This window comes from Hemiscyllium ocellatum, chromosome 19, assembly GCF_020745735.1.
Source record: "Hemiscyllium ocellatum isolate sHemOce1 chromosome 19, sHemOce1.pat.X.cur, whole genome shotgun sequence".
Taxonomy (NCBI): Eukaryota; Metazoa; Chordata; class Chondrichthyes; order Orectolobiformes; family Hemiscylliidae; genus Hemiscyllium; species Hemiscyllium ocellatum.
The window spans coordinates 13,123,493-13,138,358 of NC_083419.1; the positions used below are offsets into that span (position 1 = coordinate 13,123,493).

General features: G+C 44.1%; 1 protein-coding gene across 2 annotated transcripts in view; it reads right to left on the reverse strand.

The window, feature by feature from the left end:
• Window positions 1-2,244: 2,244 nt before the first annotated feature.
• The window catches only part of chst11 (carbohydrate (chondroitin 4) sulfotransferase 11), a 208,478-nt gene continuing 195,856 nt past the window's right edge, over window positions 2,245-14,866 (reverse strand). For both annotated transcript variants that reach the window (XM_060839244.1, XM_060839243.1), the window contains exon 3: window positions 2,245-5,640. In XM_060839244.1, the coding sequence (XP_060695227.1) occupies window positions 4,786-5,640 (855 nt within the window). In that variant the 3' untranslated portion in view covers window positions 2,245-4,785. The remainder of the gene's footprint in view (window positions 5,641-14,866) is intronic.

Genomic DNA, 14,866 nt, shown 5'->3' on the forward strand with positions numbered 1-14,866 from the left:
TGCTGGAAAAGCTCAGCAGGTCAGGCAGCATCCGAGAAACCAGAGCATCGACGTTTCAGGCATGAGTTCTTAATCAGGAACGTTAAGAGCCAAACGTTTTGACAATAGAATCCAAGTGCAAAGAAGTTATGCTGAAACTTTATAAAATGCTGGTCAGGTCACAACTAGAGTGCTGTATGCGGTTCTGGTCACCACATTACAGAAGGCATGTGACTGCACTGGAGAGGGTGCAGAAGAGATTTATCAGCATGTTGCCTGGGCTGGAGGGTCTGAGCAGTGAGTAAAGTTTAGAGTAATGGCTGGGGGTTGTTTCCTAGGGATTAGTGGTAGAAGATAACACACTATGGAAAATGTACAAAACAGGCATATTAACTAACATGAAAAGTTATTGCATGATATTGATAAATATTAGTCAGGCATAATTACTAGAATCTTTGGAACTGATACAGAAAAAACAGCTCTCACTCAAAGCTAGAATAAAATTCCTCATCACCTCCCACAGGCAGTGTCAGACATCAGCAGAATGGGTGGAGCCAATGCAACATTGACATTAACTCCTTCAGAACCGTTACCTTATACAACAACCACCACCTGCCATTTATTCTCCAGGATACACACCATCCTGACTTGGAGTGATATCACCATTCCTTCACTGTCACTTGGTCAAAATCCTGGAATTCCCTCCCTAACAACCTTGTGAGTGTACCATGGACTGCTGCAGTTCATGAAGGCAGCTCACCACTACCTTCTCCAGGGCAACTAGTGATGGGCAATAAAGACTGACTCTAATACTGTGAAAGATTTAAAGGGACACCGTTAGGATAACAATTAGTTAGCTCTATCCAGCCTCTGAATCAAGACTTGTCCTGAAATTTATTTCCAGAATAAAACCATGTTGTTGTACTGAACCCTCATCAATCAAAGATTAACATAGCCCCTACAGTCTTGAAAATGTTACTTAACTATTCTGTGTTTGTTTGGTTCCACAATAACTGTGTATCTTCAGTTAAAGCTTTACCTTGATTCTTCTCTCCACTGGAGCTGACTAACCTGCTGAGTATTTCCAGCGTTTTCTGTATTTGATTTGGTATTTATGAGCGTTTGTTTAAACGTTTGTGTTTTTGACCTTTTCACTGCCTGTGCAGTAACACACTGTAATCTTAACATGTTATAATCTCTCAGATCGAACTTCAATGAAACTGTTTCTAAGAAAGAAAAGAGCTTACGTTTGTACAGCACCTTTCAACAGTTTAGGACATCTCAAAGGTAGTGACTGAGGTGTTGCCTTACTAGGAAATGCGGTAGCCAATTTGCACACAGCAAACTCCTTCAAACTACAGTGAAGTAATAATCAGATAATAGTTTTATGTGTTGTTAATTGAGAGATAAATATTGACCAGGATACCAGTGAGAAATTCCCTGATCTTCTTTTAAATAATGCTGTGGAAACTTTTACATCCATCTGAGATTCTCTTGGTCTAACATCTCTGACCACATAGCACTCCCTGAGTCTTATGCTAGGGTGTCCATAGGACCACACCAGTTGGAATAATCTGCTTGGGTCTTGGGAGAGGGTCTTGAACCCACAAGCTTCTACGATGCAGTTGAGAGGATTACCACTGAGCCATGATTGACTCCCACTCCCCCTCCCCCTTCCCCTTCCCCTTCCCCTTCTCCCCCCATTTCTTTGAGCAGGTTAATCTTCAGAATAAACACACAAAGCAATTATTTTCATCCCACATTTTAATGAAAGTTATTTAGAAAAAATAATTAATCAATCTTGATGGAACTTTCATGAGTGACTAAACCAACATGGCACAACAGTTAATAACACACTGTTGGAACCCAGTGGACAAAATCCAGACAAAATAGGCAGGGAGAGATAGACATATAAACAAAAAGATGGATAGGCAGACTGGCCAGATAGAAAGATAAATATACATAAAATGGTAAAAAGATAGGTAGAAAATTAGATAGACAAGCAGATAAAGAGACAGACATAAGTGAACTAACAGAGAGAGAAAGAGATACATGGATTAGTTAGATGGATAGATAGATAGATAGATAGATAGATAGATAGATAGATAGATAGATAGATAGATAGATAGATAGATAGATAGATAGATAGATAGATTGATTAATTAGATGGATAGATAGATTAAATTAGATTAGATTAGATAGAATGAACAAATTTTAGTCAAGCCTTCGACTATGTCCAAAGCATAAAAACACTGAAATGCTAAAGAAAGATGTCAAGTTACTTGTCTGCATAATGTTTTGTGCATGCAGGTAAGAAAATAGCACTCTATTATAAGAGTAATATCACAAATACTCTTTAAGTTACCTAAAAGCACTGAAGACTCTCTTTGTTAAGCAGGAATATCCAATGACTGTTCTAGTTCCCACTGAAGTTCCTTACTTATTATGTCTGCATAAATCCAATAAAAGTCTCAGTGTATAAATACATTACGGCACATGTAGGAGTATCCAACACTTGGCAACCAGGAAGACAAGATTGAAGAAAAGAAAAAGAGTGAAGAGAAATGAAAGGAAGTGGAGAGAAAGAGTGCAAATAAGACCAGCCAGAAAATCACCTGCAACAAAATAGGCTCCTGTATGGACCAGTGACTGGAACCCAAAGCTCATCATCACTCAACATTCTCATTGAAATAGACACACCACAAAATCTTTTCCTAACATAAATAACCAACCAGTTATTAGTGCCATTCTTAACTTAATTACCTGCTGACAAAACTGCAATCTTTGAACAAATACTCAACTGAGCACCTAAAAATGTTGACGTTAATGAAAAACTACTCAGCATACTCATACTGAACTGTACAGTTTGGAACGACAGAACTACAGACGGAGAAGAAAATAAAATAAGTTCACATCACTTTCATTGCAACTCTGCTACTGCTAGTACGTTGTATAACCCTATTGGTCTAAATTTAATATAGTTAAAAGGGGGGCTGGGGGCTGCAAATGTGCAAATGTAACTCCTTGGGGCTTCTCCCTATTTCCAGTGATAGCTTCAGGTCAGAAGATTGGTAGGATTCCAGAAGAGCAGTTTAGAGATGTCTTACTGCAAGGATGAAATCACGGTGGGAATTTGGAAGTTCCGATAATTTATTGAATGGGCAATGAATGCTGGTCTAGCCAGCAATGCCCTCATCATGGGAAAGAGTAAGAAAACTTAGAAAAGCTGCATTAAGGCGCAACGTATACATCGGTGTTTGCAATTACTATGCGAGTTATTGTCCCTTCAGTAGGAGATGGATGGAATGGCAAGGTGCAACTGATTTCCTCTGTTGGCAGAACAAAGGGAGATTTTCACAGAAACCCTGGAGCTTGAATTTTGAGCTCTGTTTCTCTGTGCAGTTTGCGGTTTGAGAACTGGGATAACTTCCCCATGTTGCGACCTCCACCATCGAAGGAGAGTGCACACCAAGTTCACGGAAACACCAGCACCTCCAAGTTATATACCATCCTCATTGGATACATAACTGCCATTCCTCCGTTGGCGTGGGGTCAAAGTTCGGGAAAGCTGCTCTGAGGGAGCACCATACCCCACATGGACTGCAATAGCTCAGCAGCACTGTCCACTGCCAAGTCAGATCGAAATGGTCAACAAAGACAGGCCTTGCCCACATCCCCCAAATTAAAAGAGACATTAATACCATCCTTAACACCTGTATGTTTGGTTTCTTTTAAAAGATCCAGTGGCTGAGAGAGTTTTAATTGATGGTGGAACCCTTGATGGGACACCATTTTGACTGTTCACTGGGGTAGCAGTGCTGAGTTGTGGGACGATGGAGACAGTTTGTGAATAAAAGGCAACAACTCACCTGAATCTTTCGTGCTTCTTCCCCAGGATTCTTTCGTACGTTCGTAAATCATGCTTCACAGTTTGAAGGAAAGATTGTTTTAATTTTAACACTCACGGATCCTCAACTAGCATTCGAATGTAACAACATAACACACCCACTTGAGAACCGGCGTTGACAACAGCACAGCGTGATGCTTGACCCCTTTTGTTTTCCCACAATGCCCTCTTGTACCGCCCCCCCCCAGTGTCGCCACGCAAGGGGACTGAGGAGTGTTGGCTGGTGGAAGGGGCGGCTTGGCTGCCCATGGCCATAGTGATAAATCACCTTGCCCACTGTTTAACTCTCAAACTGGAAGCAACTATTGGCCCTGGGCAGCTGGTGGAGATTTTCTTGTGGAAAGGGGTAACACAGAAGTGACCCAATGACTGTAGCGAGATCAGCCCCGGGGCTTGGCATCAGAAATCTGGTGTAAGCTTTCTTAAAAGAAAACTAAGCTACAATAGCAGTTTAAATCGCTGAAGTCCCTGAAGCAAGTTTGAAAACATTGGTCGGACAGTGATGGTAACTACCCATTTCTGATTCACATTTGACTCATTAACTACTCAGTCACATCAGAGGGTGCTTGTGTTTTTGGGAGTGAGATATTACGGGTTCCCAGACTGAATCCTGGACAGTTAGGAGTTTCCAGGTTACAAACAACATCCTGATAGGAGATGGCGAAGCCTCTGACACATATGATTTACACACCTATTCAGTGTCTCAGGAAGGGAATCTTTAAACCAGCCATGGTTCCATTTCCCGGCCAAGAGAGCCGTCCTTTCTTACAAAGTTATTTAAATAAATTCCAATTCTTGCTGCTCGCAGCAATGGTGAACATCTTCACTAAAATTACAAAATAAAACAAAAAAGAATGCAATTACAACCAATAAGGACTTAAATAAATCAACAGGCATTCTCACACCAGCTTCAGGTAGCTTGGCATGGAATAGTTAAACATTACAAAATCTAATTTGTAGAGATTGAACAGTTTAGTCTGGAAGGCAGCGCTGATGTTTTGGAAAAACTGAGCTGTCATTTCGTCTGTAGTTCTGGTGGATTTGGCATAGGTGGGGAATTTGATATAGTCTGCCACCCCTGCCAGGTGCAGGATATAGCTTGCATCCTCCTGCAGAGTTTCGTATTTCCCGATAAGGTTGTAGTGGATGTGGCAAGGATGGCACAGTGAGGAGACGGTCTCCCAGTGCTCGTTGAAGGGCTCCTCTCTCTGCGTGTACGGGTCAACAAGATAGGCCACAAACTCCTCAAACTTCACGTCGTCGCCCTTGAGCAGGGCCTCCTGGGTTGCGTTCTTCCTCTGCCTCCGGACGATTTTGGTTCCGTACCGTTTGTGGAAGGAGGTGTTGTACCTTCTGGTGAACTTGTTCCTGTACGCTGACACCAGGCGCTCGAAGGGCTCGCGGACAAACATGAACTTCAGGTAGTTTTTCAAGCGGTGGTTAATCTCTGGGATGCTGTACTGGTTGAGCGTCTTCAGGTTAGACGAGACGTGGGCTTCGTTGGCAGGGATTTCCATGGGGTCAGTGTATTTGCCCCTTCCCGTGAGCACCATCATGACCCTCTTCCAGTTTGTACAGGCCACCTTAGGCACGTAGCAGTAGATCATCTCATGGTCCTCATCTACGACCAAGTGTTTCAGGTCATCAGAGGTCAACACTCGCCGTTTCCGACTTCTGGCGCTGTTTGCTTGACATGTCTGAGCAATCTGGTTTCTCCTGATCTGGTGCGTGAGCTCCGTGTCTGAGAATTGATACTGAAATAAAGGAGATTAAACAATTAGCACCACGTAAGCTCATGGGCAACACAACATCATTAAGCCATTTCGCGGTCAGTCCTTTCATGAGTTTACAAACGCAACGCACAGGAAAACGTTACTTCACCGAATTGAGATGGCACCAGGTAGCTCATTTTGTTATTCAGACCCTTCTCTTTGACCTAGTGAACAACTCAAATGAATATTCCATACAGAAGTTAGGGCTGAGAATGGGAATCCAACACTGAGGGAGTGGGAGCAGGAGACCAGATCAAAAACAGAGAGCGATGGAGAAATTGAGCAGCATCTGCAGAGGGAGAAACTGAATTAATCTGTCGCATCCAGAGAGCCTTGCCCAGGACAGATGCTGCTGGATTTCCTGAGTTTCTCCAACATGTGAAAGCTTTTTGGCTCTTCGATTCAAAGCAGAATACTGCAGATGCTGGAAATCTGAAACCAATCCAGAGAATGTCAGAGAAGCTCAACATTAGCATCTGAGGAGAGAGAAACTGCATCAGCATTTCAAGTCTAGTAAGAGCCTTTGTCAGTCCCCAGAGCTAACTCTTGCTTCTGTCGTCTTGCCTCCTGCTTTGCTACTTGGGCAGATTCCTCTGAAGAACATCACACTGTGCTCTGCCCCTGGTATGTGGAGGTTTCAGGGCAGAACAGAATGGGACCACGTTCTTCTTTCTAAAACATCCAGCAAGGTGCGACCTCTGAATTTCCTCACTGACCTGTTGCTGCGTTTTCATTCCCCTTGGCTGGCCCTAGGTTTTGTTGGATTGTGGCTTGTGCCTGGGATGAGTTAACTACATACACTCACACACTAATACACGCACACACACACACTCACACTCACACATACACACACACTCGTACACTTTCACACACACACTCACTCACACAGACACACACATTCACTCATTCACTCACACACATTCACACATACACACATGGGCGGCACGATGGTTAGCACTGTTGCCTCACAGAGCCAGAGACCCAGGTTCAATTCCCACTTCAGGCAATTGTCTGTGTGGAGTTTGCACATTCTCCCCGTGTCTGCGTGAGTTTCCTCCGGGTGCTCCGGTTTCCTCCCATAGTCCAAAAACGTGCAGGTTAGGTGAATTGACTATGCTAAATTCCCCGTAGTGTTAGGTGAAGGGGTAAATGTAGGGTCTGGGTGGGTTACTCTTCGGAGGGTCGGTGTGGACTTGTTGGGCCGAAGGGCCTATTTCCACACTATAAGTAATCTAATGTACTCACGCAGTAATACTCACACTCACATACACTCTCACGCACATACTCACGCACACACAGACACATTCATACAACACACACACACACACTCACACAAATACTCACACTCATGCACTAATACTCACACTCATGCACTAATACTCACACTCACACACCCACTCACGCACTAATACTCATACACACAGACACATTCATACAACGCACACACACTCTTATATACACACACAGAGACACACTTATACAACACACCCAATCACACTCTCATACATACACACACACACAGATATGATCATACACATCGGCACATTCATACAACACACACACTCACTCATGCTCTCATACACACACAGGGACACACTTATACAACACACAATCACACTTTCATACACATAGACGTTCATACAACACACTCACACTCATACAGAAGCAAACTGTCACATGCATTTTTATGTATACACAATGCACTCATACACACACTGACACTTTCATCCACATAAACATACTCATACACACACACATACAAACTCTCATATTAAGACACATACACACACACACACACACATACACACATACACTCACACAGACACAAACATAGGCACACACACGTTCACTAATGCAGTGTGGAGGTGAGGTGCTGGAGGTAAGGCAAAGGATCTCAGAGGAGGCAGCAGCTGAGGACACAGCTGCCCATGTTAACGGTGAGACAGAGAGAGGAGCAGTGTGGGGAGGGAATGGAAGGCATTGCTGGTAAAGTTCGGTGGGATCAACTGAGCTCAGGGCCATTGTGCTGGACAGTGAAAGAGAGATGGATAGTGTGAGTGACAGGTATAGCAATGTCAAGGAAAACACGTTCGGTGATTTGATTTCAGTTCAGGGTGCGAATGGAATTCTCACTGGAAGCTTTTATAGAAGATAGGATTATGAGCAAGAAATAAGAAGGGGAGCAACCAAGGGATGAATAAGGTTGAGGAAAACCCTTTTCCACTCTTTGCTCAAAGGTGTGTCTGACTCAGCACCATTTATAGGGGCAAGTCCCCGGTCTGCCCGAACCTGAACCAGGGTTCGATCCCACCTTGTTGGGCGTCCGTCTAATCTAGACCACACATCTGTCCAATCGAGTCAACATCAACATAACAGGGCAGAAAGAAAACAGCTCTGAATACGAGAGATCTTGGACTGGAAAGTATTACTTCTTTACCATTTGAAGCTGTTGAGGCTGTTTCATTATGTTCAAGGCTGAGATGGACAGGTTTTTGATCAAACAGGGAATCAAGGATTATGGGGGAGAAGGCAGGGAGGTATGGTCAAAGGTTTTCTGATCAGCCATGATCTCACTGAATGGCAGAAGAGACTCGATGGGCTGAATGGCCTATTTCTTCTCCTATGTCTCGTGGTTTTCTGGTTCTCTCGGTCTCTGTTGCTGACAGACCTGCTGCGTTTGTCCACCACATTCTGGCTTGATTTCCATATTAGGGCAGGAATGCTTCTCATCTGGAAAACAGCAGCTCTGACACGACAGCACTCCTTCAGGGAGGTGTTTGCCTGGATTACGCCCTCAAGCTGTGGCAGTTACCTTTGAACGCAGACCTTCTGACTCGGATGAACCACAGTTGACCCTTATCTTACAAAGGCCCTTTACTAATTGAAAATGGATGAATATCCAGCAAACCATTCATTAATTAGTGCAGAGGAAAGCACAGCAAACGCAGCAGGCAGTGCCTTGTGTTTCTGTTTCCAGTGTACACATGTGGCGCTCTCTGGGTTCCTGCTCTGGTGTCAAATGGCGAATCCAGTCGCAATTCCCTACTTGCTGAGAATATTGTTGCTACTGTCCCAGCAGGTAGTTGCAATGTAAAGTCAGCAGGAACCAATTTCCATTTGATTTCCTTTCATGTTGAACATGGGTTGCCACAAGACTCATTATAAGGCTATGAGACGGAACTGCATCATGTTAACAACCTCCAGATGTGGCACCTTGCACTGATAGATCAGGCTGTTCGGAGAGTGCAAGTAAAACGTACACAAAATCAAAATAATTACTTTAAACGTGGCAACACTTTGTTTCAAGCAACTCTTTTGCCTGCCAAGAAGTTTGGACTTTTGAAAAATGGAATCATGTCATTTGATTTTATACCGAGGTTAGAAGGTAGTTTGGAAAAGATAGTGGATTGACGAGAAGGATAATCTCAGCAAAACTGAGTATAATAATACCTATCCAACAATCTAACAACATCAAACAATCTATATCTAGATCCAGCTGGTTAGATGGAGAGCTGAGGATGTATGTGACTATTGCAGGATGTGAATGGAGGCTGAATGAAAGGGCTCAAATGGAACATTTCCCCAAAAAAACCAAACTTTTGTGAGTGTGCAAGTCTTTCCTTATGCTTTTTCAGAGCATTTCCGAGGTCCTAACCTCTGTCCAACAATATCCCTAATGAAGGCTGCATCTGCCTGCTCCTTTGTGGCGATACTAGCATGGGATTATTGGAAACATCGCTGTTGGATATGTGGAATAAAATGAAACAGTGCAATATGGCTTCAATCAATTTTGCTTTGTGCGGATGAAGACTGAATTCGGATATCTGGGCTTAATTGACAGTCATCAGCATCAATGTGGGCAGCATGGTGGCACAGTGGTTAGCACTGCTGCCTGACAGCGCCAGAGACCCGGGTGGAGTTTGCACATTCTCCCTGTGTCTGCGTGGGTTTCCTCCGGGTGCTCCGGTTTCCTCCCACAGTCCAAAAATGTGCAGGTTAGGTGAATTGGCCATGCTAAATTGCCCGTAGTGTTAGGTGAAGGGGTGAATGTAGGGGAATGGGTCTGGGTGGGTTGCGCTTTGGTGGGTCAGTGTGGACTAGTTGGGCCGAAGGGCCTGTTTCCATACTGTAACTAATCTAATACAGTAATCTAATTGCCTCAATATATCCAGTCTTACTCATTTCAGAATTCAATACTGAACTCAAAACACATATCTCAGGATTCTAAACAGGTTGCCACAAAATATAAAGAATTAAAGACCATCTTAGTTAGGGAATCAGATCATCAGTTACTTAAGGCTGATGCCCAGAAGTACAGCTTAAAATGCCCTCTCTATTCATGGCAACGTTTGTAACTCTTGATCAAATTCAAAGTTTGTGAGAAGATTTGTAGCTCGGGTGCTCGTTGTTGTGGTTCTGTTCGCCGAGCTGGGAATTTGTGTTGCAGACGTTTCATCCCCTGGACCCAATATACCGACCACTGCAGCGGACAGCTGGTACTGACACGCAGAAGCGGCAGAGACAAATCACTATAAATGCCAGAGGAAACATCACAGAAGCGCTTCACAGGAGGCTCCCAAGCACTGAGGATGTCACCTAGACAGGGGACGAAACGTCCGCAACACAAATTCTCAGCTCTTGATCAAATTATTATCTCTGTACTCCCTCTGGACATTAATGAATTTGTACAAAAACATCACAGGTGCTGTGCTGTACAGCTCTAAATTGCTACCTTTGACCAACTGCCAGTTTTCAGAACCAAAAACAGAAGTTGCTGGAAAAGCTCAGCAGGTCTGACAGCATCAGTGAAGAGAAATCGGAGTTGTGGGCGGCACGGTGGCACAGTGGTTAGTACTGTTGCCTCACAGCGCCTGAGAGCCGGGTTCAATTCCCGACTCAGGCGACTGACTGTGTGGAGTTTGCACGTTCTCCCCGTGTCTGCGTGGGTTTCCTCCGGGTGCTCCGGTTTCCTCCCGCAGTCCAAAGATGTGCGGGTCAGGTGAATTGGCCATGCTAAATTGCCTGTAGTGTTAGGTAAGGGTATGGGTGGGTTGCGCTTCGGCGGGTCGGTATGGACTTGTTGGGCCGAAGGGCCTGTTTCCACACTGTAAGTAATCTAATCTTAACGTTCTGGGTCCGGTGACCCTTCCGCAGATTGACAGCACCCGCAGTTTTTATTTAGCCAGTTTTCAGGACCGGCTAGGAATCATTTTGATTCTGATTAAATGTCGAGGTCACATGACCAATGGAAGCTGGTCACTTGTCTCTGAAGACACCATAGTCCTGATTATCTAACTTATTTTAAAGAATGAACATTATCGTGTCTGTAAACCTGAAGCTCATATCGCCAAGTTATTGCTGAACAATTCTTTTAAAAAAGCAATATTTTTGGGGAAAAAACCCTGCTTTACTAAGGAGGAGCCGGTGTTAGACTGGGGTGGACAAAGTTAAAAATCACACATCAGGTTATAGTTTGGAAGCACTAGCTTTCGGAGCGCTGCTCCTTCATCAGGTAGTTGTGGGACAGGACCATAAGACACAGAATTTATAGCAAAAGATTACAGTGTCATGCAACTGAAATGATATATTGAATAAGCTAGATTGCTATTAAGTCTTTCATCTTTTAGAATGGGTTGCAGGTTTCGGTTCATTAATATGTAAATCCCAGAACTTAAAATAAACTTGTTGGACTAAAACCTGGTGTTGTGTAATTTTTAACTTTGTTGAAATTGGCATTCAATTAATTCTTCTTTAGTTTACTGAAATGTGTTGTTTTCCAGGAGAGTTGGATGCTGAGGGGTGACCTTATAGAGATTTATAAAATCACGAGGGGCATGTGTAGGGTAAATAGACAAGGAATTTTCACTGGGTGGGGGAGTCCAGAACTAGAGGGCACAGGTTTAGGGTGAGAGGGGAAAAATTTAAAAGGGACCTAAGGGACAACTTTTCCACTCAAAGGGTGGTGCATGTGTGGAATGAGCTGCCAGAGGAAGTGGTGGAGGCTGCTCCAATTGCAACATTTAAAAGGCATCTGGATGGGTAAATGAATAAGAAGGGTTTGGCGGGATATGGGCCGGGTGTTGGCAAATGGGACTAGATTGGGTTGGGATATCTGGTTGGCATGGACTAGTTGGACTGAAGGGTTTGTTTCTGTGCTGTACATCTCTATGACTTTATTTTCCAAACACATGAACAAAGAGCAGGTGAGCACCATGTAGGCCCCGCGAGGCTGTTCTGCCATTCAACAAGACCCAATTGTAAACTCTACTCTACTTTCCAGCCTGCCCAAAATAACCTCTCACCCATTTACTTCCCAAGTATCTATCCAACTTTGCCTTAGCAATATTCAAACACTCTGCTTCCTCTACCAAGAGAAAGGCAAAAAGAAAGTTCTAAAGAATTATGGTTCTCCTTGAGAAAAAAAAAGCTTCAAGTCTGCCTTGGTAGATGGTCCCTTATTCTTAAACAGTGAACCTGAACTCTCAATTCTACTACAAGGAGAAACATGGTCTCCATATGCAGCTTGTCTGGATCCCTCTAGGTCTGATGTCTATCTTAAAACACACTATTGATCTTCAGTGAGTCACAGAAATCATATCAGAAATGGGCGCAGAATTATATTTTGAGACAAAGTGATTCTGTTGATACTGCAACTCTTGTACTAAATCTGTAGGGTTCGAAGTTAGGATATCCAATATTTGATAGTATGGCAACTGATTCTGTTCAGTGACGCTATCTTAGGTTCTGCCAGTAATCATTACCCTGAACTACTCTGAAAATCAAGATCAGTTCAGGAAGACACACTGACCCCTTTTAACAGACAGGCCCACGTTGTCAAGGCAGTGGGAATGGTCAGACTAAAGTCGCACTTGACTGACCATTAACTTTAATTTTAATAAGAGGCCCCAGGCAGTTTACCCTGGTTAAACTCGGTGAAGAGAGAGTTTGATATGATGGTTTGCAGCGTGTCAAGGCTGTTATTAAGTTATAACTCATGGTCACAGGATGCAGGGTGTGTACAATAAATCTCTGAGCACAAAAAAGCTTTCAACCGCACACTCTTTTCTGCTGCTGAGTGGCTCCTCCAAAGTTGTCAGCTGTAGCCCAAAAAAAACCGCAGATGCTGGAACCCAAGGGAGACGGGCAGGAGGCTGGAAGAACACAGCAGCATCAGGAGGTGGAGGAGTCGATGTTTCGTGTGTAACACTTCTTCAACAGGACTGAAGAAGGGTTACACCCAAAATGTGGCCCAGTTGGGAGCACTCTTGTCCCTCAATTTCTGGGTTCAAGTCCGACTCCAGGCTTGAATCTAGCTTCAGTCTCTCATGACCAGACTGTACAACAGTTTCAACCCCCGGGCCATCAGGCTCCTTAACATTGTTTGATCAGACTCTATTCCATCTTCGCACAATAGACAATAGACAATAGGTGCAGGAGTAGGCCATTCAGCTCTTCGAGCCTGCACCACCATTCAATATGATCATGGCTGATCATTCCTAATCAGTATCCGCTTCCTGCCTTATCTCCATAACCCTTGATTCCACTATCTTTGAGAGCTCTATCCAACTCTTTCTTAAATGAATCCAAAGACTGGGCCTCCATTGCCCTCTGGGGCAGAGCATTCCACACAGCCACCACTCTCTGGGTGAAGAAGTTTCTCCTCATCTCTATCCTAAATGGTCTACCCCGTATTTTTAAGCTGTGTCCTCTGGTCCGGCACTCACCCATCAGCAGAAACATGTTTCCGGCTGCCAGAGTGTCCAATCCTTTAATAATCCTTTAATAATAATTAGTGGGCGGCACGGTGGCACAGTGGTTAGCACTGCTGCCTCACAGCGCCTGTAGACCCGGGTTCAATTCCCGACTCAGGCGACTGACTGTGTGGAGTTTGCACGTTCTCCCCGTGTCTGCGTGGGTTTCCTCCGGGTGCTCCGGTTTCCTCCCACAGTCACAAAGATGTGCAGGTCAGGTGAATTGGCCATGCTAAATTGCCCGTAGTGTTAGGTAAGGGGTAAATGTAGGGGTATGGGTGGGTTGCGCTTCGGCGGGTCGGTGTGGACTTGTTGGGCCGAAGGGCCTGTTTCCACACTGTAAGTCTAATCTAAGTCTAATCTAATCTAATCTTATATGTCTCAATCAGATCCCCTCTCAGTCTTCTAAACTCAAGGGTATACAAGCCCAGTCGCTTCAGTCTTTCAGTGTAAGGTAATCCCTCCATTTCTGGAATTGACCTCGTGAACCTACGCTGCACTCCCTCAATAGCCAGAATAGCCACAACTTTGAATTGCTGCTAGAACAATGTCTTATGAATTATCATTCTTTTATTACACTGTAATTTGTACGACACTGTGCCTATTGTTTTGAGGTATCAGGAATTACTTTGCTGTCTTGCACTTCTTATGCATTTTATGCTGTGTACGAGTGTGCAGTTTGTGCTGTCTGTGTAGCACCCTCGGTCCTGGAGGAACGCTGTCTCGTGTCTTTATTGGATCAGTTGTATATGGTAGAAATGAGAAATAAAATTTACTCCTGAGTTTTGAGTACTGAGGGAGTGTTACACTGACAGAGGAGTTGTCTTTCAGATGTGACATTAAACCAAAACCTTGTCTGCCTTTTCAGGTGAACATAAGAGATCCGAAGACATACAGGCCAGTTAGTCTTACTTCAGTGGTAGGCAAAGTAATGGAAAGGGTACTGAGGGATAGGATTTATGAGTACCTGGAAAGACACTACTTGATTAGGGACAGCCAGCACGGATTTGTGAGGGGTAGATATTGCCTTACAAGTCTTATTGAATTCTTTGACGAGGTGACCAAGCATGTGGATGAGGGTAGAGCAGTGGATGTAGATTACATGGATTTTAGTAAGGCATTTGATAAGGTTCCCTATGGTAGGCTTATGCGGAAAGTCAGGAGGCGTGGGATAGTGGGAAATTTGGCCAGTTGGATAGAGAACTGGCAACTGGTCGAAGTCAGAGAGTGGTGGTAGATGATAAATATTCAGCCTGGAGCCCAGTTACAAGTGGAGTTCCGTAGGGATCAGTTCTGGGTCCTCTGCTGTTTGTAATTTTGATTAATGACTTGGAAGAGGGAGTCGAAGGGTGGGTCAGTAAATTTGCAGACGATACGAAGATTGGTGGAGTTATGGATAGTGAGGAGGGCTGCAAAGGGACTTAGATATGATGTAGAGCTGGGCTGAGGAGTGGCAG